At 36.2% G+C, this 25,706-nt stretch overlaps 1 protein-coding gene across 4 annotated transcripts; it reads right to left on the minus strand.

Moving 5' to 3' along the window:
- Positions 1-96: 96 nt before the first annotated feature.
- On the minus strand, positions 97-25,670 carry MDM2 (MDM2 proto-oncogene). Of its 4 annotated transcripts, none has more exons than XM_061130426.1 (11): positions 25,313-25,670; positions 24,515-24,599; positions 21,856-21,930; positions 19,580-19,713; positions 17,530-17,579; positions 14,803-14,861; positions 14,568-14,664; positions 10,579-10,739; positions 7,220-7,375; positions 6,130-6,207; positions 97-3,956 (listed from the first exon to the last, which is right to left on the minus strand). In XM_061130426.1, exons 2-11 carry the CDS (start codon positions 24,593-24,595, stop codon positions 3,381-3,383), a joined length of 1,467 nt encoding a protein of 488 aa, XP_060986409.1. In that variant the 5' UTR covers positions 24,596-24,599; positions 25,313-25,670; the 3' UTR covers positions 97-3,380. The 4 variants fall into 4 exon arrangements, with proteins under 4 accessions (XP_060986409.1, XP_060986415.1, XP_060986433.1 ...); XM_061130432.1 differs by lacking the exon at positions 25,313-25,670 and adding an exon at positions 24,740-24,876; XM_061130450.1 differs by lacking the exon at positions 24,515-24,599.
- Between the last annotated feature and the right edge of the window lie 36 nt (positions 25,671-25,706).

A 25,706-nucleotide genomic window follows, 5' to 3' on the forward strand; every position in this document is an offset into this window, starting at 1 on the left:
TATTCTACATTAAAGAGAATAAACCCTGAGTTCTCATCCCAAGAACAAAACTTCTGTCATTGTAATTTATCTATTTAAAATAATGGCTGTTCACTGTACTGTAATAATCATTTAATGTTATTAATAAGTCAAATCATTATGCTGTAATATCTTACAGCAGAGTAATGTATGTCCATTCAGCTCAGTTGCTCAGTCGTGTCAGACTTTTTGCAACCCCAGAATCGCAGCACGCCAGGCCTCCCTGTCCATCACCAACTCCTGGAGCTTACACAAACCCATGTCCATCGAGTAGGTGATGCCATCCAGTGATCTCATCCTCTGTCGTCCCCTTCTCCTCACGCCCCCAATCCCTCCCAGCATCAGGGTCTTTTCCAATGAGTCAACTCTTCACATGAGGTGGCCAAAGTACTGGAGTTTTAGCTTCAACATCAGTCCTTCCAAGGTCCATTATATCCATTATATCTCAATAAAACTGGAATAAAAAACTCATTATGGGAAAACTGCTTATAAGAGCCAATAACCACATTTTTTAAACAATTCTTAAGCACTTAGTAGATCTTTTATTTGTAAATCAATAAATACATGTTACATCAAAATATTTAGACAATCTAGACTGCATTAGTAATGCATGTATGTTAATGTATGTTGAATGAAATTATTTGCAACAGTTCGAATGTTTTGTAAATACCATACTTTTTGACTAATACATCCTGAATGTACAGCTGTCCTTTAGTATCCACAGGGGATTGGTTCTAAGATTCCCCCCGATCCCTGGGATACCAAAATCTGAAACAGCTCAAATCCCTTATATAAAATACTATGGTTAAAAAAAAAAAAAAAAAAAAAACACACCACAAAAGCAAAAAAAAAAAAAAAAAAACTACTATGGTTTTGCACATAACTTTTGCAAAAGTTCTCCTTCTCCCATATACTTTTAAATCTCTAGATTATTTATAACACCTAATATAACACAAAGGCTATGTAGTTGAAAGTGTACAACAAATTCAAGTTTTTTTTTTGAAACTTTCTGGAATCTTTTTCCTATTTCCCAACCAAGTTAAAATTCATGGATGTGGAACTCACAGCTACGGAGAAGACTATACAGTATTCATAATCTTTTTCTCCTCAGAGATCAATCCTACTTAGTCCTAGCTTATGTATTATAAACCCCAAATTAAGCTTTACTCTATTTGAGGAACACTCTGGCTAAAGTACTGATCCATTCAGCCATTCCCTACCTGTCTACACATGGGTAAGTCGTATGTGTGTGTGAAGGGGAGTTATTTTTAAAGTTTAATACCACGCTCTGTAACTGCTGTACAAACTATCCCTCAGTTCTACCCTAAACTCACAGTTCAGTTGATTTTGTTATCCTCACTCGATTATGTACAACTATCATATATAGGAGAAAACCACTGGGACCTTGTAAATCAAAGTTACTTTCACTAGTCTGTTGAAGATTTAATATAAATCAAGATGTTACTCTATACAGTTTGAGAGTTATTTTAGAATTTTGTTCTGATTCTGTCATTCTTAAAATAATGTATAATTTTTGGACAATTTAGAGAGGTTATGACATTTTCAGCTGGTATAAACACAAAGTCTTCTGTTTATTCTACCCTCGACCGTGTCAAAGAGACTGGAGAGTGAGTAATATGTAAGTTGTACTTACGCAGCACCAGTATTTCTTTCATCTAGAAAGAGTGCAGTAAGGCCCCTACATACAAACAAGTTCTAAGAGCACATTTGTTAAGTCCAATATGTTCCTTAGTTCAACTGAGTTAGCCTAGGTACCCAACTAACACAACTGGCTACATAGCACTATATTGTAATACGTTTATAATCCTTTTCACGCAAATAATACATCAAAAACAAAAACAAAAAATAAAATCCTTTTCATCTTACAGAGCAGTACCTTAAAAAACTACAACAGCAGACTATACCGTTACACTTCAGACGGTACCCAGGACTGGCAGCAAGTGACTAGGCAAGGAGAGTCACTGACTGGAGGGAGAGGGGGCGGGAGCCGGTCGAGCCGAAGGACGGCCAGCAACAGGAGAGAAGCAAGCTGCCGTTGCACCCACGCCTGACGCTGACGGCAGGCTCGGGTTCCCTACTGGGCTCACTTCTGTCTACCCTCTCGGAAGAACCACCCAGGAATGTCTCGGTGGCAGCTGCTTTTCCTCCTCATAAAAGGACACGGTGACGCTGGAGTGCGTTCTGAACGGCAGCGGCAACCTTCTCGCCTCGTGTGCTGGTCTGCATTTAGCTCCTGGGCCTCAAGAGCGGACGGCGCCTCCTCACGGAAAAGCCCCGTGCTGCTTCCTGTGTTGGGAACCTCTCTGGTTCTTCAGCTACTTTTTCCCTCATGTCAGTCCACTCTCTCGACTGTTTTCACTTTCACGTCCACGGTTACCACTCAGTACTTTCTTTAACTTGGCCATATGAAACTTAGAGTGTTTTATTCATTTTCGTGGTTTAACAGGACTGGTCAAAACAGTGGTCATTATGGGTAAGTATAAAATGAAAAAATAACCCCAAGTCTTCCTTGACTCCCACCCTCCCCCAAAAAAACTAGCTACTCCTGCTGCATAGGGCAAATAACCTTTGTAGACACTATGAGACATATCCCCTTTGTAGTGGTGGATGGTTTAGTTGCTAAGTCGGGTGTGACTCTTGCAACCCCATGGACTGTGGAGCCTGCCAGGCTCCTCTGTCCATGGGGTTTTCCAGGCACGATTACTGGACTGGGTTGCCACTTCCTTCCCCTCACTTGGGGCTTCTCAGCAGTAACAGCTACATCACCCCAGCTCTAACACTTGCTTCTGGACATCCCGAGGTTTAAATAAAAAAACACTGTACTACTGTGCTCCGCACAGTCGTGTACAGTACACAGAAGCACCAGCCGCAGAGGGTGCACGCGTACGGCGACACACAAAAGACTCGTGAGCTCAGTGGCTGAATGTCCAAGTGCGGGTCTGCATCTTTGAAAGTTCACAACTTAAAAAAAAAAAAAAAGAAGCAAATTCACAACTTAAAGGTTCCAAATCATCGTATGTAAGAGACTTACAGTATTTTAAGCGTCTCTGAAAGACTACAGAAACGAAGGATTGGAAGCTTTAAGAGTATCTAAAATTTAAATATTAAATCTTTCACAGGAACTTTTTTTTTTACATGAAAGGTACTAAATCCAATCTAAGTTACACTGAAAGCCAAATATAAAATAGCAACAGAATAGTCATTTTCCTAAAAGGAATAATCACTATTGGGAAGAAATCTGCATGTAAAGTATTTTCTTGCTTTGATACAGCTAAAAAAATAAATTTCACATCTAAATTTTTAGGCTTATAATATATAATTCTGTTTTTACAGGTAGTCAACTAGGGGAAATAAGTTAGCACAATCATTTGAATGGGTTGCCTACATACTGGACAGGGCTTATTCCTTTTTTTTAACTTCTTTGCACATGTAAAGCATGCCATAAGATGTCCTGTTTTGCCATGGACGATGCAACCATTTTTAGGTCGACCCTGGCAAATTACACAAGGTTCAATGGCATTAAGGGGAAAACTAGACTCCACGCTTTCTTCTTTGTCTTGTGCTTCTTCTCTCTCAAACTCTTTGACATCTTCTTGGCTACTGTAAATGATGCTATTAGAAGTCGATGGTTGAGAATAGTCCTCACTTTCTTGAGAAAGAGAGGCTTGTGTGATTCTATCATCATTTTCTTCAACACATGATTCTCTAGAATCACTGACCGTAGATTTCTTACAGTCAGGGACATCAAAGCCCTCTTCTTCTTGCATCAAGTCTCCTGGTTTGGCTTTCTCAGACATTTTCCCTTTATCTTTTCCTTTATCTTCAGGAAGCCAGTTTTCACGAAGGGCCCAACATCTGTTGCAATGAGGTGGAAGGGGAGGATTCATTTCATTGCACGAAGTACACTTCCAATAGTCCTTCAAGGAAACAAGAGAGTTAGCTTCTATAACCCTTCAATAACCAATCCAGCAATGCTAGCAACTTGTTCAATATGTCTAAGGCAAAATGTTTATCATACAACTCAAATTTCAGCATTTCATGTTTTATATAAAACAGTAAGTCTTTCCTCAAACATGATTTTGTAAATACCTATTTTTTCCAGCCAAACTATGCTGAAAAATTCTAAAATGAAAACCGTATTCACCATGACCTTAACATGTACCTATAAAGTTACAGATACGGTTGGTTCATTTAGTGTGTGTGCTCAGTCATGTCCAACTCTGCAACCTCATGGACTATTGCCCATCAGGCTCCTCTGTCCATGGGATTTTCAAGGCAAGAATACTTGGATTGCCATTTTCTCTTCCAGGGGATCTTCCTGACCCAGGGGTCAATCTCACATCTCCTGCACTGGCAGGACCCACCTGGGAATCCCTAAGAAACGGACATACAGTGTGTGTGTGCTCAGTTGTGTCCAACTCACTGTAACGCCACGGACTGTATGTCGCCCACCAGACTCCTCTGTCCATGGAGTTTTCCAGGCAAGAACACTGGAGCAAGTTGCCATTTCCTACTCCAGGGGAGCTTACCAACCCAGGGATCGAACCCACATCTCTTCCGTCTCCTGCACTGGCAGGCAGATTCTTTACCACTGCACCACCTCATTTAGTTTAAGCCAAGCGCTATGCTATGAGATCTTCTCTGTAGAGGCCTATACCCACTCTACTCCCTTAAAAGCTCAAATCTGATACTTCGCCCAGAGTTCACCATATCCATCTAGACAAAACTATTATCCAGTTTGCCATTGATTAAATCCCTTTTAGAAGTTCTATAAAACCAGGGCTCAAATGGGTGTTCCCTAACTTCACCCACAAAGGAAATGCTAAACGTTCTCAGCAATCACCACTAGCTGAACTCTGCCATCCTTGTCACTAGCCAAAACGCATGCCCTTACTTATCTATCCTCTTCTGGGTTCTCATCTCTGTAACTGCTCACTGCTTCATCTTTATTTCAACTTTATTTCCCAAATCTTTCCACCCATGATGCAATATGGGTAACAAACTCCACATCACAAGCCTCTTCAGTGAACTATCCTCATCTCCCTGCCTTAACAGAAGCACTGTTCTTGCTTGAAACACTGTACATGTAAAACTTGCCATAGAGGTCCTGTTTATCTTGCCATGAATAATATACCATTTTTAAGTTGCCTGACAAATGACATAAGATATTAGCAATAAAGGTCGAGACCAATCATCCTTCCACACTGGTTCTTTCAAGTTGTAAAAGCAGCGCTCTACTAAATGATCAAACCAAAGACAAAGGTCTTATAATACGGGAGGAAGGAATCAGCAACCCACTCCAATATTCTTTACCTAGGAAATCCCATGGACAGAGAAGCCTGGCAGGCTACAGTCCACGCAGTCACAAAGAGCCGGACATGACTGAGTACACACACTTCAGGAGTTCGATAAATTAAGACCTATGTCTAAAATATTTAATTCAACCTGACATCAAATGAATCAATTAATTACATGAATTATTTTCTAATACAGTATAGTATTTTCCTAAAATTTTACAATTTCTCTTTCGCTTTAACTGGATAATTAGTAATTGTTTCTATCTCAGAAAAGAGAAAAATGAGATTTCCTACCTAAATAAAAGGCAATATTAAAAACAAAAATTAAACAACAATATTTAATTAAAAAAATACACATTCAATACCTCAAGAACTCTGAGGCATAATGTAAATGTTTAAGTCCAAATTTCTTTAATAGAAAATCCTGTCTTTTCTAATACAAATTAATATGAAAATATTTATATTTGGTAAGACTGGCAAAATGTCGGTAAATGTTAGAACTGAATGATAAGTATAAAGGAGATACACTGCACTATTCTCTATGCTACATATACTCAAAATCTTCCATAATACAGTTCTTTAAAAGTTCAAATTCCAGCACACACAAAAAAACTAAAAAGAGTAGCAACAGATTCCAATCCAATAAAAGAACAAAAATACTTCCAAAGTCATTAAAACTTCACAATTTTGTTTATAAAAGTTATGTCAAGAAGTAGGAGACTAGATATATTTTTTTAAATCTTGATCTCAAAGCTATTTTTTGATTCCTTGAAAAAAATAAATGTATACTTACAGCTAAGGAAATTTCAGGATCTTCCTCAAATGAATCTGTATCACTCTCGCCTGCCTGATACACAGTAACTCGATATACCTAAAACAAACAAAACAACATTAGCATCGATTCACCACCTTTCTTCTTCAACCAGTAAGACCTGTCAGTGGTTAAGTCCCAAACAAACAATATGGACTACAGTCGTCCCTCTGTATCTATGGGAAGACTGGTTCCAGGACCCTCTGAGGATACCTAAATCTGCAGACACCTAAGTCCCTTGTGTAAGACTGCACAGTATTTGCATACTACCTATGCACATTCTCCTCTATAATATAATCATTTCTAGATTGTTTATAATACTTAATACAATGTAAGTATTATGTAAAAAGTTGTAAATGCAACGTGAATGCTATGTAAACAGTTGATGGGTCACAGCAAATTCACGTTTTGCATTTTGAAACTTTCTGGAAATCTTTTTTTTTAACTTGAATATTTCCAAGCTACACTTGGTTGAATCTGCAGATGTGGAACCTGTGGTCCAACTGTGCTATATATGAGAAATCTGAGACAAAGGTCACATGGAATGAGTGAATACAAAGGGAGAGAAATAGAGGACAATAAAATCCTCACCCACTACTACAGAAAGTCAACACAGAGGATATTTAAAATGAATAAAGTAAAAACTTCAATACAAGCAGTTTTGTTTTATAAATATGCAAGTATTAAGTAACAGTGAAATAGCTAGAAATGTTCAAGCTGGTCATTTCTAGGAAACAGATCTGGTGGTAGTATGTGACTTTAATTGCATGCTTTATTTTTATAAAAAGTAAATTAACAGTGAAAAAAGGAGAAATGGATTAATTTTAAAAGGAGCAGACTATTATAATGTTCATTAAGGCCTACTGATTTCTTGACACTGTATTTTTAAAAATATAAATAAGACAACAAGGAATTACAAAGCCTCAAGTCCACAAACCAATATTCTAGTTTGAATAAATCAAGAGTCAAAAATTGTGATGTGCAATCTGATAACATTATTTTAATCTCAGCTAATGAATATGGAACATATATAAGAATTTTAGAATATAATCAGAGAAAAGAAAAAAACTACCTCATCATCTTCATCTGAGAGTTCTTGTCCTTCTTCACTAAGGCTATAATCTTCTGAATCAAGAGACTCAACTTCAAATTCTACACTGAATTGATCTGAAACTGAATCCTGATCCAACCAATCACCTGAATGTTCACTTACACCAGCATCCAGATCCTAGAATCAGGGGCAAGAAAAAGATGACTTAACGGACATTACCTGTAACAGCTTCTTAACTCATCCTCTGTGCACCGAATTTCCCCTCAGTCCCATTCTACACTAGGTTAAGCTTCTGAGTTACGACTACATAAATATTTTCTCTGTTCAAAACTCCATTTAAGAAAAAGGCCAAATTCCCTTGGCATTCAAGGTACATACAGTAACATCTATATTAACATTTTCATATTTTCTCCAACTAAACACACTGCTTCCCCTTCACTAAATATGAAAAATTAGCCAGATCCGGATTATTTTCTAGACCAAACTTCAACTTCCACACAATTCCTCCCTAACTGGAATGACTTGAGTTTTCAAACCCTGCTCATTCTTTTCTGCCAAAGGCTTTGTCAATACTGTAACTAAAAAAACACTCCCACCTTTAATAACTCATATATTATTTTCACACACAAATTATACAAAACATAATTTTGCATGCATGTTTATCTGAATTACACATACTTTAAGAGTTAAGACAATTTCTAATCATCTTTATATCTTGATGCTAGTAGTTATAACACATACAATAATTATGATTTATATTTAATGAACTTTGAGAATTTCTTTGGAAGAGCTTTCATATATAATTTTTAAAATTTATTTTAAAAATTTTGTATCTGCTCATGTGATTCCTATTTTAAAATTCTGATTAACAGTATAAGAAACTAAGACCTTCAGTCCTGTAATATTTGCCATCAGTAGCTAAGGGTAAGAACATACATAAAGCAGAAGCTAGAAACAGAAAAAGTACTTTGGTCTAGTAGTCAGGATACATACATTCTTATTTTAGATTTGTCATTAAGTGCCTTTAAGCTTAGACACATTCAATTTGTAAACGCCACAACGATTTCATCCACGAAACATGAGTTTGGATTAAATGATCACTAATCATTTATAAAAACAAGGTATATTATTTTATAACCACTAAGGTCAAAAGACTAAAATATTTTAAATCATGTTAGGAAAATACTAAAAGTAACATTCAAATTGCAGTTCTAATTCCTAAAAAAAAAGTGAGGGGGTCCTCTATTAACAATCACACTAAAATCTTAAGTCAAATCAGAATACAGTAACTATCCATCCTTTCACAGAAAAAGTTGGCCCATGCCTACCTAAGGGGTTCTATGAAGAAAGCAAAATTTAAGGCAGTTTTCAAAAGTTTCACCTGATGTTCATAAAACAAAAACGTAGAAACTTTTAAACACTGTGTATTTAAAACAGCATCAGACAGTCTTGATCTGGAAAAATATTAAAATCTGTTTTTTTGAATCTCGATTGTGACAATTATTAGTTATGTGATCTAAAGTTATTTGAAACCCCAAGTCTTAGTTTTCCCATCTATAAATGGAGTTTGAGGTTGCTCAGGTGACAAAATATGGTATTTGCCTAGTATAGAGCCTAGAATACAGCCCTTAGTTCCAATATATTGAACTCAAAAGAAAAAAAAGATGGGAAGCAAAGGCACTTTCCTTTAGCTCCCTTCACAAACTGATGAATGCCAACACCAGACAACCACCTCATGTGAGATGAGCCAAAATGAAGAGGGAAAGAAAAAAAATCAACCCAACCAAAAGCTTTCGCAACTCGGGACTTCACCTGAAAAACAACACAACTTTATTTTAATAAAGAGGATTTTTAGAAGAGAGCATAGAATAGGACTAACAAAAAAAGTACCCTCTACACTGCTTTGGTTACAAGGCAGTATTCTGGGTAGAATGAACAAAACCTTTTAATATCACTTAGCCAGAATTCTGAAACAACTTTAACAAAGACTGTAAGTTTAAATGGGGCATAGTTATTGTATTAAAACCATCTGTAAGGAATAAAATCATCCAAACATGAAGTTTGTGACACATCAAGTTTAATTTAAGTGAGTGAAGTGAAGTCACTCAGTCGTGTCAGACTCTTTGTGAACCCATGGACTGTAGCCTACCAGGCTCCTCGGTCTATGGGATTTTCCAGGCATGAATACTCGAGTGGGTTGCCAATTCCTTCTCCAGGGGATCTTCCCAACCCAGGGATTGAACCCGGTCTCCTGCATTGTAAGCAGACGCTTTACCGTCTGAGCTACCAGGGTGGATTCAATTTTTAAATCACACATATTTGCTCTCAAGAATCTATTTCTTCTCTCACAGCATTTATTGACTGTTTAAATTATTTGTTTGATTGCTGATGACCTATCTCCCAACAAGGGCAAGGATCATATCTACCTTGACTACTACTGTATCATTACTGCCAAAAGAAACCTGTCACAGAAAAGGCACAAATATCTACCTAATGAAGAACTTGCTCTTGGAGGAGAGTTCATCATGCCATCTAGTGGCCTATACAAGTAACAGCTCTACTGAACATTAAATCTAGAGGGTGCATCTCTATCAATAAAATCCCTGCTTTAGAAGAAAAAAATTCAAAGATAATAAAGTTACAAGAATACATAAAAAGAACATGATTACTATAATAATTGGTTCAGTTCTTATATTCTATAAAACTATAAAACGATCACTAATATACAGAATGGCCATGAGACATTGCCATATCACAAATAAAGATTCCAATTTTAATTTCATTTTAAAGACAAATGTATAATGACAAGAAAATATTCCATTTGTTAAGTGTTCCTGTTGGCAAAAACTTCTTTACAAACCCTCCTTCAGTGGTATCTTAAAAACACTAATGCTGGCTAATACTTTGGAATTATTCTATCAGTAATCAAAAAGTACTGATATTTTCCCATCATCCATGCAATAATATACAAATATTTCATGGCCTTAGTAAATACTTTCCCTGATGTCTAGACCTACATATGGCAAATGTGAAGATCAAATTACAGCTGAGAGCTGTGATAAGGTGTTTTTACTATAAATACTCAAGACAAAATTGTTTAGAATTCTAAGATTATCTTTGGTGCAGCGGCCCACGGATTCTCCAATATGTAGGGTGACATTAGAAACTATTAACATTGGTACCAATTTTAGCAACGCACTCCAGTGCAACTCCATTATCTTCCACCTTTTTCGCCAAACCTGGGTTAGGAGTAGGGAAGATCTATAGTTTCATTTGAAAGAAAAAAAATTTACCAAGCGCAGAGCAGCAATCACACGCCATACATGAACACCCTGCCCGAATGCCTATCAGGAATGCCAGAGCCGGACTTGAGGGGTTACCGGGTTTGACGGCGTCCCCGTCGACTCACTGCTACTGCTTCTCTCGCAGCATATCTCCCGTATCACACACAGAGCAAGGCTTTCGTCAAAGGAGAGCGGAAGACTGTCAGACTTGTGGCGCTTTCTCTGTCGGTCACCAGGGAATTCATCTGAATTTTCTTCTAAATATGTAAAGAGAAACAAGTAAGTTGCTATACTGTAATTTATTTAAACATTGAGTGTCTTAAGTTACCTATCTGTACTAAAACTGCTTCAATGAAATTAAACAGAAAAATAATGAATGCTTCAAAAGTCAACACTCCTACTGGATCTGTCCAACTGATGGCAGAACACTACATTTTAAAAAAACTTTTAAAGCTTGTTTCAGAACTTTATCCAGTGACAATTAATTTAATCCATCTAGAGTTTTTACTAACCAGTCTTAGAATTTTTCTGTCAAACTTTAAAAGATTTTGAAATTATTTAATTTACCTAGAAGGTATTCTTAATGTTTCAGTTTCCTTAGTACCCAATATTTTTAACAGGAATCACAATTAGCAAAATTGGTCCATTTATTACTTATTTGGCCATGTGGCTTATTTATTTATCTACTGGGCCAGGTGACACACACGAACTTAGTTCCTTGACCAGGAATCAAACCTGTACTCCCCGCAGTGGAAGCTCATAGTCTTAATCACTGGACCACCAAGAAAGTCCCTGATCCATTTTATTTTAAATAAGAAATTAACTTAAACTCAGCATGTCACCAAATCTGTCAGGAATATAAATGAGAGTCCTACCTCATACCAGACATAAAAATAAACTCCAAGTGGATTAAAAAATCAAACACAAAGAACAAAACCATCCAACTACTTTTATATAAGAATGGGAAGGGTGGGAAAGTATAATGTAACACTACAAAGCTCTCAAGAAAAAGATTATCAAGATTAGGTTATGTTAATTAAAACTCAGTAACAATATAAAATACAATAAATAAAAATGAAAAGGCAATGTCAGACTAAAAAGGAACTGCAATATATATTAGAAAATGGTTAATATCCATTTACACAAAGTCCTCCTGCCAATCAAGTAAAAGACAAAATTTTTAAAAAGTCAAAGGACAGTTCAATTCATAAAACAAAATGACTAATAAACATGAAAAAATGGCTTACGTTCTAGTGATCAAAGAAATGCAAACTGAAATGAGATACCATTTTCCAGCCATGAGAATGACAAAAACCAAAATGAGAAGCAGTCTCGAGAGATTTGGGAGAAAGGTCTTTTTATACACTACTGGTAAAAATCCAAAACAGTGTAACATTTTATGGCAGTTTTTCTATCATAGATAATACCTGCACAATCATTTAAAAACACATGTGCAAGGGTACTCACTGCAGCCTTACATGTTAAGTACCTAAAAGGATTATGAGATTTAATAAAATATAATCCTATTCTGTATGCGTGAAACAGGTACAACTCATACCTCTGCTCATTCCATTTCCCTCTCTTGACCTTCCTGGTCAGAAGTAATCTCTTCTTCCTCTGATTTCCCAAAACACATTTATATCCTCTAAGATCACAAGTTTCTGACAGAAGTTCTTAATCATGTTTATACTATTAGAAAAGGTGACCTTGACTGAAAGATGTGGGCTAGAAGGCTAAAACCATGCTGTTGATCCATATTTTTTTAAAGTCCAGAATATTTTTTTTAACTCTCTTAAAAAATAACCTTTGGGGAAAAAAAAAAAAAATAACCTTTGGGGCTTTTTCTGATTATCAAAGTATTATATTACTTATTGTAGAAATCTCTTGAGAAATAGAAATTTAAAGGTAAATCATCTGTAATATTACTATTGAGATAACTACTATTAACACTTTATTAATTTTCCAGCTGTCATTTAAAAAATTTATTTCTTCTTAAACATACCTATATCTCACTGTATGTGTAATTTGGGATTGTTTTCTAATTTTTTTTGGCTGCACTGCATGACTTGCAGAATCTCAGTTTCCCAACCAGTGATCCAACCCAGGCCCTAGCAATGAAAGCATCAACTCCTCACCACTAAAATAGAACTGCAGAACCACTAAAAAAGGACCACTAGGAGCTGTTTTCTCTTAAATATTCTTTTACATTACTTTTAATGCCTGAGAATATAGTGTCCATAATGTATGTTCATCATAACTGAACTATTTTAGTCCACAAATCTGAGCACTGGCTTCTGTCTGGCACAGTGCTAGGCAGTGGGTGTAAAAGTGAAGTCAGCCATCATCCCTACCACCAGAGGAGGTTTACATTCAAACATCAGGGCAACCAAAACACAACCATTTACACGCTATCAAGGAAAACAAGTGGGTCCCAAGGAAAAGAGTAACAAAAAGGGATCTACTTTTCTGGGTGGTTAGAGGCAGCCTCTCTGACAGAGTAATAACTAAGCAAAAATTTAAAAATGAGGAGTTGGGTCTTGCAAGGCTGAGACAGAATTTCTGAAGGAAAAAAACTGGTGCAAGCTGGAAAGAATTTTGACTTGTTTGAGAACCAAACAATCAATGCAGCTGAAACACAATGAAGGTAGGGGAAAAGGCCAAAAACCAGAATAAAAATAGATCAGGCCTTGCAAGCCAATGTAAAAGTGTGGGTTTTATTTGAAGGTTAATAGCTTCAAAATAGCTAACAGGGATCTGGCATAACACAATCCAGTTTACCTTTTATGATCCCTTTTGGTACTATGGTAAAGGACAGAAGCAGCAGTAACTAGAAACAAAAAATCAGAAGCTGCTGCAGTGGCCCAGGTAAGAGATGACAATGGTCTGGACTACAGTGATGACATTCTCTGGCATCATGTATGTTTTCAACTATGCATAATGCTTTAATATCTCTACATATAATCTTTGAATTTCTGACTATATCCTTAGGAGAGATTCCTAGAAGTGGAGTTAACCGTGATAATGTTAAGGACCCCAAGCCTTTTTATAATTCATAAAGGTCAACCAATTTATACTAACTGATGTACCACCGGTGTATTAGTGTCAACAATGTAAGTTAGCAAGAATTTAAAAAAAAATTATCTTTGCTAATTTGAAAGACCAGAAAAGACGTCTTTTTTGCATTTTTTTTGTTGTCTATAAAGCTAAATCACTAAAATCTATCCCTCCTCATATTTATTAGTCATTTGTATTTACTATGAAATTTGCAATTTTGATTTTTAATATTTTTCTTACTGATTTTTGGAAACTTTTAATATAATAAAAATATTAACAGTAGAATTTTAAAAGTGAATCTATGTCAGTATGTTGTAATTTTTAATTTATCTTTTAAACTCATTGAGTATTCATTTTGGCATAATGTACAGATGTAATTTGATTCCCACCCCACCCCACTCCCAGCCCCAAATAACTAACCATTTGTTCTAGTCCTATGTATTTATTAGTAAGACATCCCCTGCACTTTCTGCCCTTCGCCCTCATGTACAAAACTCTACCCTGAGTTTATCTATATAACCTCAGTGATCTACTAAATTCTTTTTTTTTCACTTGAAATACACAGTTTTAGTTATTATGACTTTCACTGGGTAACAGCCTCCTCCCCCTACTCTTTTCTCTGTTAAAAATGCTCTCAGCTATTTTTACCTCATCTTCATTTCTAAGATGCTACTTTCTGTTTTTAAACTCATTGCTATGTTTTATTTATTAGAAATAACAAATACTTTAACTGTTAAGGTGACTAAGAATGATGACTACAACAGTTTAAATCCTTGTCCTCTATTATGTTGACTAGCAGAGAGCCAACTATAAAATACAGGACACAGTAAACTGTGCCTGCGGTAGTCAACCAGAAACATGTTGCTAAGAAAACAATTTTTAAGCCAACTAAATCGTATAAAAATAAGAACCTCAGAAATTCATTCACATAAACCAAAAAAAGCACAATTTAAGTCTAAATGTACTAGTATCAGTAAAAAATGAAAAAACGAAAAGCAGTTTGAAAGTGCCAATTAAATATTCATATGTACCTGTCTCACTAACTGCTCTCCTCCTAGATGAGGTAGATGGTCTAGAAACCATATCTGAGGATGAAGGTTTCTCTTCCTGTAGCTCTTGCACAAGATCCTAAGCATTCAAGGGAGAAACAAACAAACAAAATAACCCACAACTTATAACACCAGGAAGCTAAAAAAACATCGTTTTAAACAACCTTCCCCAATTTTCAAGAAACATCATAGTAGAATGAGTTTGTATCAGTATTACCTTTTGATTACTCCCTCCTTCAAGGTGACACCTGTTTTCACTCATAGACGTGCCTGAATCTGATGGTTCCGATAGAAAATAAAAACAAAGAATCACAAACTAGGAAAGGGAGGGCTACGCAGTAGATGCTATCTAGGACAAACTCCTCATACGGTTTAACTTTCAACCAACATTGAACCTGTAGTCTCCCAAGTGCCATCCTGTGCTGGATACTAGAGGTAAATAGATAATTCATTTTAATATAGAAGATACATAAGAATCCTCATAAAGTACAAGAAACACACTAAAAGAAGTAAACTAATGGAGAAGATGGGAGTATGGAGTAATGATTATTTGGCAGAGATAAGGTAAGGTCTGAGTAACAAAGAATTAGGAAAGGTTTCATAATTGAATATGTGGAAATACAACTGGGAAAGGCTATTTCAGACTGAGGGAGCCCTGTGTGAAAAAAGCATCCAGAAGTGAACCACCTGTGTTTGCTGTAGAACTACAGGTACTCATTACTATGGGAATGTAAGCAGGATCATCAAGGATCCTGCATATCTTGCTAAACAGCACAAAGATATCAACAAGCAGTATGCATGCCACCAATTGCAAATCACTGCATCCTTCTCAGCTAATACTTCACATTCCTCCCTAAGGCACTGCTGCAGCCACTCACCATTAAAAAAGTTTAACCTAAGAAATAAACTTGATCTGCTAGTTCACAGCAAGTATTTTGGCCAACGAGTAATGAGGAACCCCTAAATGGTCACTTTAAGCAAAGGAGTGACAACTCACTCTGCCAAAATAGAAGAGCACAGGGCAGTGAAACCAGTGTTAGCGACTGCAATTACATACATGAAAAGCCTAAACTAAGACATGGAAAAAAGGCCAATTCCAGAGAAAGTAAAAAAGGTAAAAACCAACAGAAACCTGGTGTCTAATACACAAGGCAAGGAAGAAAGGAGTCCAGAAAGATTCCAAGATTCTACCTTGGGTGGATAAATGGGTGGTGTATCATTCACCAAGAAGAAACTTCAGATGATGAACAGATGTGAATGGGAAAATAACAAACTGAAGTGGGTAACTTTCAGGTAGGTAGGTTTAGTTTGTATGTGGATGTATAGACCCACAGTGCAAGTCAAAATTTCAGATATGGAATATATACAATCACCAAAGATCATAATCAAATACCCTTCACTACTCCCTTGGAAACATTTCACCTTAACAGTGAAGCCAGGTCTGAGTATTAACATTTTGAAATGATATGCATTATCATTAAAAAGTTTTTCTTTTGTATTATGGGTAAAGGTATATTGATTTTAAGTTGTCCAAATGAATAGGTTACATTTTGTTTTAGTGTAAGAAATGTTATAAAACAGACATAATAAAAGGGAAGTGCTAAGTATAGTAAGGTTGAGAACAATGACAAAGGAGTTCTGAAGTTAATTAGGTAAACTAAAACCTGAAACAAAGTCATAATCGAAATAACATACAGGTTACCATCTCAGTAATACAATTTTCCTAGCAATCAACAAAGGTTTATTTAAATGAATGAATACATCAGGGATAATACTTCAGAAAACTGAAAATACTACAACAGATACTGTAGTTGTTTATTTGCCTTCATTTGATTTCAAAAAGTGCTCTGTAAAACAAAATCTCAAGTTACCAGCCTAATAATTACTTCTATTCTAGAATAAGATGGTGATGCCCTTTTCTGGGTCTTAAATCCTAACTTTGGAAGAACAGGTGTTCAATTCAACACATTTACCAGAAGACCTTATTACCAAACACTGTACTATGTGAAGCAGATCGCAAACCTGAATAGAAGAATAGGACACAAATGTATAAGCAAGTAAGGTAACAAAGTAATATAACAATAAAATCTAATACAGAACAATAGGAGCTCAAAGGGGTGGTCAGTTCATTCTGGAAAGTAAACAAGCTTCTGAGAACAGTTCTTAATTACAGACCAAAAATGGACTTTGAGAAGTCTGTGGTATATTGGAGCCAGCTCCTACCAGCACTCCCAAGCCAAATGTACATTTCTTCCTAACCCCATGTTTGTAGTTGAAAACGGTCAAGGTTAGAGTATTTATATCATGAAAACCAGTAACCACAAATCAAGGCTCTTTCCCTGGAGACTGGACTGTTAAACATTTACCAGAATATCACTCTATATGTTTAGGTCTATCTTTAAGGAATAAGAACCTAGCACTTTCATCAGATTATCAACAGGTTATGTAACCCAAACATAACCAGTTAAGAACTACATCTAAAGGAAGGGAAGTAAAATGGCACTCACCTGAAAAAACTGGTAAACAAAGCTTTGTCTATTATAAAAAACACACAAGAAAAGGGCCCTTCCATTCAAATGGTCCTACCTAGGTAGCTGGATTACTTCCCAAAGTCTTTGAATACATGTTTCAAGGTTAGATTATATGTCTACCATGCAGAATCTTTTGAAATTATCTACCTTTCAAAATAAATTCTAACCTCACATCCCAAGGTTTAAATTTATGTAATAGGATATAGTGCAAATGTGCACGAGAAACTTAGCATTATGTTATTTGTGTTCATATGTATATCTTCCTGTTAAATTTATCACACCCTGACTATAATTAAACATACAATTAGAGCAACTTTTAAAGAGAATCACAATTATAAAATGTCTGCACATCCACAAAATGTCTTTAAGATATTTTTATAGTATATGGTTCATGGCATTCAAAATTAACTTACCTTGCTGACTGACTACTACCAAATTTCTGTAGATCATTGTATATATTTTCCTTATAGAGAAAAAAAGATGTAAATTTTAAAATAAAAATATATTAAACTGGGCTGAATAGGATTTTTAACTGTATATTAGTATAAACTATTACACTACAACCCAAATTTTAAATTATTACATTCAAGTACTGATAAACTCCTAGACATTAAAAAGCACCAAAATAATTAGCTGCACACTGATTTACATACAGTCATTTTTAATAATCACGAAGGTCTCCCTAGATCAAAGATTTCCCATCTCCATTTCCTGAAACATGCACTGTTTAGACTTTAGCAGAAGTCCACAAAAACTGGTATGAACACCTAAGGCAGGTTAACATTCTTATTTTCAAACAGAAATTATCTAGCTCTGGGCATAAAAGCAGACTGCCTTAAAAAGATAGTAGGTTATGTAAAACCCAATACATAGGAACTTGATTTATAGTTTTGACTTTCATCAACCTTGGATCAATCATCTAATGGATTTTCTTTCTTGATCTGAAAATTAAAAGATGAAACAGTATGCAGTCATTTAATACAGGCTGACTACTAGTCACTGTTCTAGAAACTGGGGAAAACAAAGAAGGAAATAAAAACAAATCTCTGCTCTCCTGGAACATAAGGAAACAATTCACTTATGCCAATACTCAATGAAGTCATGGTGCTTCTTTTTTTATATCAATTAATGATTTTACAGAACATTTATTGGTCACAAGACATTTCTAATTCTCAAGGTTAAGGGGAAAGTGCCAATCCCAGCTAATTGTTTTCATCCTTGGGACTAATAATATAGCGCCTTAAACTCACAAAAACCAATATTCCTATTCATATCTCATTCCCAAGTCAGTAGTTTCACAAGTGTTTAACCTTAACATATTAGACTTCAAGTCAAAAATAATTTTAAATCTGTACTTTCAGTATCAGAAATTACAGCTCCAAACATTATCAAAATTTAATATAGTGCAAAATTATCAAGTTATTTATTTTATAAAATTAAAGCTTATATGCCAAGACCAAATATAAAATAAAATATTAAACATAAACGGTTTGTCAGTGGGAAGATGCTTACCTTAGTTTAACAGCAAGATGAAATCAAATAAAATATATTCACAACAGTTCAAACATGTCTGTGCATAGTATCAAAATGATGAGTAAAAATACCTTTTGGTGACAAACTGTAGTCACTTCTTCCCTGTCCTTAGCTTTCTCTCTTAATGTCCTTAGCTTTCTCTCTCTCATCTTAATAATGAATATATATTTTTAAGTGTGAAGTTGTTTTAAAGTTATAAATATCCCAACTTAATTATCTTTTTATCTATAATATTATTGAGCCTTAAATACTAGAAGCCAGTTAAATGTTTCAGGTGAAAAGTATTCATCCCATTAATTAAGACACTGCAAAGAGACTAACTGTCCTAAACCAAATGAAAGGAATTCCAAATGTAAAGTAAGAATGACTGAAAAAAGGGTCTTCAATTCCCAGTAGAACAATTCTAGAAATGTTACCCTGGGTTAAATGCAGCTGATTAAGGGTCACAATGGTATATGACAAAGAAAAAGATCTCCAAAGTAACTAGAGCTCAAATTTAAGCCTTTAACCACAAGATAATATAAAGATTGTCTTTGGAAATGATTACAAGAATATTTTTTTTTAATATACAGTAACTTGTAGCTAATACTTAAATGCTTTCCATGTGCCAAACACTTTTTTTTTTTTTAACACACTGCTTCCTTATAACCTCTAGGATATTTATATTATTCCTACTTCATATTCAGGGGAAACTTAAGGCTTAACCCAATTTACCTAATTTAACTGCTAGTAAATGACTGAGCTAGGTCTTAAACCCAAGCCTGTAAAATTCCAGAACTCAGGTTCTCAAACAATATGCTGTAATACTAAGAAATTAAACTTCAGTTATCTTTTACACATATTCTAACAACTTTCTCTGACAAAATGGTGTGAAGACGGAGGTGAACTGAAAAGTTTGCCCAGTTGGCATTTTATAGACTAAAGACTTACCTGTGCTCCTTCACAGAGAAGCTTGGCACTCCAAACAAATCCCCTAGAAGATCATTTGAACAATACACAATATGTTGTTGTTTTTCATCATATAATCGTTTAGCCATGATATACTGGCCAAGATAAAATATAACCTGAAATAGAAATATGATTTCTGAGCATTAAAGAAAATTAAATGTTAGTTTCAAATACACTCAGTAACATCTCATTTATCTTAAGAGGGTTAAACAACCAACAACCACATCTATAACCACATCTAAATAACAACCATCCTATACTCTTAAAAAAGCTGATTTTATATGTTCTCCTTTTAATTTGACAGAAGTAGAAACACTGTTTCTGATTTACTTAAACTTTAAAACGTGTCTCTGGCCAGGGGTGGGGGAGGAAAGACTTCTCCTTTGCCCAGACATCTAGGTATTACTTATTTGGAAGAAAGTAAAAGGCAGCAAAATGCAAAACCAATGATAACAATAAAAAGCTGCAGAATCAAAAACATCAATTAAAATATAGCAGTGACCTGGAGTCATTTACTAAATAGTGCTGGATACCATATACCTCAATAACCTGAGGTCATCACAGATGAGGAAGATAATGACCAATTAATTACCTCTATGTAACAGCTGGGGAGAGCTCAATGCATGAAATAAGCCCTCAAAGATACCAATGTAATAATGTATACAGTAAGTAACCAAATAATCACCCTGTATCATACACATATGGTTAAATATTTTACAGTTTACAATGTACTTTTAGGAGTAAGCTCTCTTTCTTCTGATATTTCATAAACCATATGAGAAGTAAAGAAACTGACCAGGTCTTCTGACTCTTGGTCCAGTGTTTCTTTCTTTCTACTACTCCATACCAGGTTTCATTACTCTGCCACATACCACAGAACAAAGATTCTACAACTGGAAACTGTGTCAGACAACATACACATCACTCTACATGGTCTAACATAAGCATTTTAAGCCTTTATCATGGTCTTGATCAATTTTCTCCTTATTTCTAAAGTCATATTTTTTTGTTTCCTTAACTGATTATATAATAACATAAGATCAGACCCAAGTTAACATCCCTAAAAACATCATTTACCTTGGTACTTCCCTGCAAGCACCATCTACAGACTTAATTGGCTAAGCAGGTTTCAAACTTAAAGGAATATTTCTATGTGACTGTGGATCAGAAATGGTAGACAGTGAGAAAGGAAGGAGGAGGACAACCTAGACTCATTCTACCAAACATCTTGTAAGAAAATTTCTGGGGTGGCTAAAAATGAAAAGGATCTAAAATCTCTTCTTGCCCACTATCCTGATATAGATAAGGTACTTCAGTATTTTAAAGTAATCTGAGCCCCAAAAACTGTGAGAGATGGGGAAGAGGCACATTTCATTCACATCAAATTTTGCCCAAGACAGCCCGATCTCTCAGTGAAAAGCATGCTTCTGTGCACAAATTCAAAGCTAGAGAACAACACATTGAAATCTATCTATTAAATAGAATGCATGTTCACGAATTAGCTCACCTCTATCCCAGAAAGATCAGTATACTGTACTCATGTATCTCTAGTGCAGAAGTTCTTAACCTGGGATCCATGGATGCCCAAAAGCTCCTTGGATAGAATTCAGGGGGTCCATTAATTTGGGTGGGAAAAAAACTGTCTATCTTTATTCTCACTGCCTTTTAACTGAAATTTAGCTTTTCCTTCAATTATGAATACAGGCAACAAATCACAAAGTATTAATAATAACTGTGATTTTGTCACCAATAAAAAAAAACACAAGCATTTCTCATATCATACTATGCTTGATGTAAACATCTCAAAAGACCAATTATACTTACAACTTCCAAATTAATTTATTAGATCTTTTGCTGAATTAAAGTGTTCACAAAAAAGCATGTATCACAAACTTGTTTACTATTTTGTTAACTATATTTTAATGTAATTTTCCCACTGTAATCCTATATATTTTATTTCATCCATTTAAAAACATGATTCTGAGAAAGAATTACCAATCTGAAAAGACTTTACACTAGTGCATCAAGTGGGTTAACAGCACAAAAAGGCAAAAAACTCCTACAGAGCTTCCCCTTGTCCGAGGTTCCCAGCTGAGAAATGAAATTCGAGTATAAACTGATTTTTAGCTTCAAATTCTAGTCCAAATGAGCACAATACTTAATATTACTGCTTACTGAAAATTCCTCTATATGGCCAATTCTTCACCATGGCTGTATGTAACCAGGAAGACTTTTTTTTTTAAACTTGTTCAGCATACCTCTTTCATAGTATAAGTGTCCTTCTGTGCACCAACAGACTTCAACAACTTCAAAAGCAATGGTTTCGGTCTAACCTATAAAGAACAAAGAGTTGCTATTATACTTTTAAATCATTCCAGAACCATAAGACCTGCAGGAAACTCATCCATAAAGAATTTCAATAAGGGTAGCAAACACAATGTCTAGCAACCTCACAAGGTTAGACCCCAAAAAGTCAGTCATAATGTCTTCACTAAATGTAACAGACTATGCAAACTGAATACCATGGACTGTTTGGGGAGAAAAATACTGGCACGGAATTATTATGCAAGTAATCAGAGGACCCTCAAACATTATCAGCTGTGATCAACATTCACACCAAGGCAGTGAAACTTAACTCTTTTCCCTCCAGCTATTTCTATCATCTGCTTACTACCTTACAAGCTCAACTGTAAACTGAATACTCAAACGAGCTTACTGTAAGCTAAATTACAAAATCTGAGAGAAAAAAATAAATCTAATTTACACTGAGTCCCTTTACCAACCTTTTCTTTCTGTTCGTGAAGGTTAGGGAACTTTAACCAAGCTGACAAGGATAATTAAGAGCAGATCTGAATACTACAACTCACAACCCTCAATGTCAAGCCAGCGTTTTCCTCCTACTATAGTATCAGGCTGACTTTTAGCTGGCTACGTTCCACGTATCTACTTGACAAGCATTTTTTGAGCTTCTGCCATGCACCAGACAGTGCTGGATATTGCACAAACACAAAATTGACCAACACAATGAACAACCTGTATTGAAAGAGCCAGCCAACTAGATGAAAGGGTCAATTTTTTTCTTTAAAGAGCCAGACAGTAAATATTCTAAAGCTTTTCTCACCAGACAGTATGACTCAGAAGCATAAATAATATGCAACCAATGCAGGTGGATGCATTTCAATAAAACTATTCACAAAATTAGGCAGCAGACCAAATTTGGCTCATAGCCTGTAGTTTGCTGCCTCTGATCCAGAGGCTTTGCAAGTTGTATTGAGAAAATAACCGGCAACGGGGCAGGGATGTAATGTGTTTTTGTTCTTTCTCCCTGTCTGTTGCTATATTAAAATCTTCAAAATCTTCACAGCTACACAACCACCCTACAGGCTGGTGCTTCCGCACCTCCCTTCAGTCTACTCCAGTCCTATCTAACTTTGAAGTCTGACAGCAACCCAGTTTGGGATCTAATTCTCAAAACTAGATTAAGAAAACTGCCTGTTTCCTGCTAATCAACAGAACATTATTTAATAACTGAAAAATTTTAAACACACAATAAATGTATTGAATCATTAATTGTTCTCATCATGAGTTTTTTCCCCCCATGTGCTTACATCATGAGCTTTATTTTCAAGTTATTTAAAGAATCAATTCTCCCAGAGAACACAGTTGTTTTGCTAAAATTGTTATATTAATTTCAAACTATATAAAACAATGCAAAATGAAAAATCTGCAATGAAAAGCCATAAACTTTTTAAGACTTAAAAGACATGCATTAATAAGAAAATTATAAAAATACCATTCTTTAATCTCACATAAAAAAAATTCTAGATAAGAAAAGAAAAAGCACTAGAAGAAAATACAGCAATATATTTGCATCATCTTGGGAGGGAAGAGTTCGTCCAAGGCATGCCATGAAATTCAAATGTCAGCAGAAATCAAATTTTAAAGACCACATAAGCAAAGTTAATTTTAACACTTATAAATGATAAAAACCAAATACACTTAAAACAGAGAACAGCTACAAATTATTAAGAAAAACCAATAAGCCTAAAAGAAAAGTATACCAATAAGACCAAGCAAATCCCAAAAGACACAAATTCAACAAATGACAAGATGCCCAACCTCACCAAAGATCAGGGAAATACAAATTTAAACAATACAATTCCTTTGTCAAAACAATGGCGAAATAATAAAGTGATAATACTCAGTTTTGGCAGAAAGAGATAACACTTGCCTTAAGATATATAAACAAAGTGCTATTTGTAATACTCAAAAACTAAAAGCAATGTAAAAAAACTCTCACTAAAGGCATAAATTTTTAAAATGGTATACAAACGCTGTGGATTACCATACAGCTGTTAAAGAAGAATTCTATAGATTTTATTTATTGACACATGTTATTTGCCCAATATATATACATAAAATCCTATTTTAGCAAAATAAACTGAACATAATTAAAACTCATATGTACACATATATATGTGGATATGTACATACAAAAAGATCTAAAAAGTAAATGTGATCAAAAGACCAGAATTTTCAGTTTTTACTTTATACTTTTCTGTAATGTCTAAAATCTTTACAACAAGCATGAATTATTTCTGTGACTTTCAGAAACCATTTCAAAGTTAAATATTGACAGGTCAAAATAGAAAAATCAGTCACATAAACCCTAACTTCACCATCCATACTTAAGATAATGAAACTGACTTTTAAATTCAGTTTGGTAAAAAGCTAAAAATAAATAATGATGCTTACAATTAACTTCTGCTCCACAGTTATAGCTGAGTGGCAGAATTTAAGCTATGGACTACAATTTCACTTAAAAGAGCCAGGCTATAAGAAGGGTCTATGGAATTTAGCAGATCACCTCATAAAGTAACTTTTTGTTAAAGTTACACTGGGGACAAAAATACCAACCAGGGTCTCTTGTTCCGAAGCTGGAATCTGTGAGGTGCTTACAGCACCATCAGTAGACACAGACATGTTGGTATTGCACATTTGCCTAAGAGTAGGAAAAAAAACACACGATAAAAACTTGAAATAATAAAACACCTGTTTTAAAAAAAAAAGACAAAAATCATATAGAAATGAGACAAATAAGGCCTTTACTAAAAGTAAAGCCGTTAGCAAGTGGATCCTTACCTGGATCAGCATAAAGTAAGTGCTAAACGTAAGGTGACTACAGGTTCTCTCTCCCAAGCAGCCAGAGAATACAGCTGGGAAAAGGCACGGTTTAACTAGCCCCGGCTGGAGACAAGTCAGGGCTTAGCTCCTTCTACTGCAGACTCGGAACGTGTCCGAACTTGACCAGCCCATCGGGAAAAGCTGAGTCAACCTGCCCACAGAACCAGTCCAATCTTGCCCAGACTCAGCGCCTGGGTAATAGAAGCTACCGAACAGACACCTGTCATTACTACAATCCCGGGTCAAGAAGCTGCCCGCAGCCCGGCAGCTACCCCCGCACACAAGACCTTTACCCCGGAGGCCCGCGGAGCCCCCTCCCAAACCCCCCGCCCGCTCGGAGCGCGGCCCTAAGACCCCGCCCTCCTCCCGGGCGGCGACAATCTCGCCAGCTTCCAACAAAACCTCTACAAGCCCACGTGCCCCGCGCCCCCCACCACGAAACCTAAAGGCTGCGCGCGGGGCCGAGAGCGGGCCGGGAGACCCAAGTCCCAGAGCAAACCGCGAAATGCCCACGCGCTTCCACGCCGGTACCTGATGCTCACTAACTGGGGTTTTCCGCGACTGCAGTCGGAGTTGGCGGGATCCCCCGAAGCTCCCCAGTTTCCGTTACCGGGCACGCGGAAGCCCGACGCCCCGGGCCTCGGCGACCATTCCACTCGCAGGGCCCTGGCTGGCAGGGCGCTTGAACGCAGTAGATCCGGAGAAAAAAAGAGGCTCCTGGCGGTGAAAACGGCAGGACCTCGGTCAGAGGGGTGAGGGCTACCCCTCAGACTAGGTTTTTTGCTCCATTTTCCTTTCAGTCAGACCGGGCCGCAAAGGCCCCCGAACCTGCCGAGCTGGCCGAGGTGCCCCGGATGCGCGCCCCCTGCCGTCCGAGGACCCCGCGCCGGAAGCCGCGGCCCATCCGGGCTTTTGAGCGCGCGCG

The sequence above is a fragment of the Dama dama genome, chromosome 3 (assembly GCF_033118175.1).
Source record: "Dama dama isolate Ldn47 chromosome 3, ASM3311817v1, whole genome shotgun sequence".
Classification (NCBI taxonomy): Eukaryota; Metazoa; Chordata; class Mammalia; order Artiodactyla; family Cervidae; genus Dama; species Dama dama.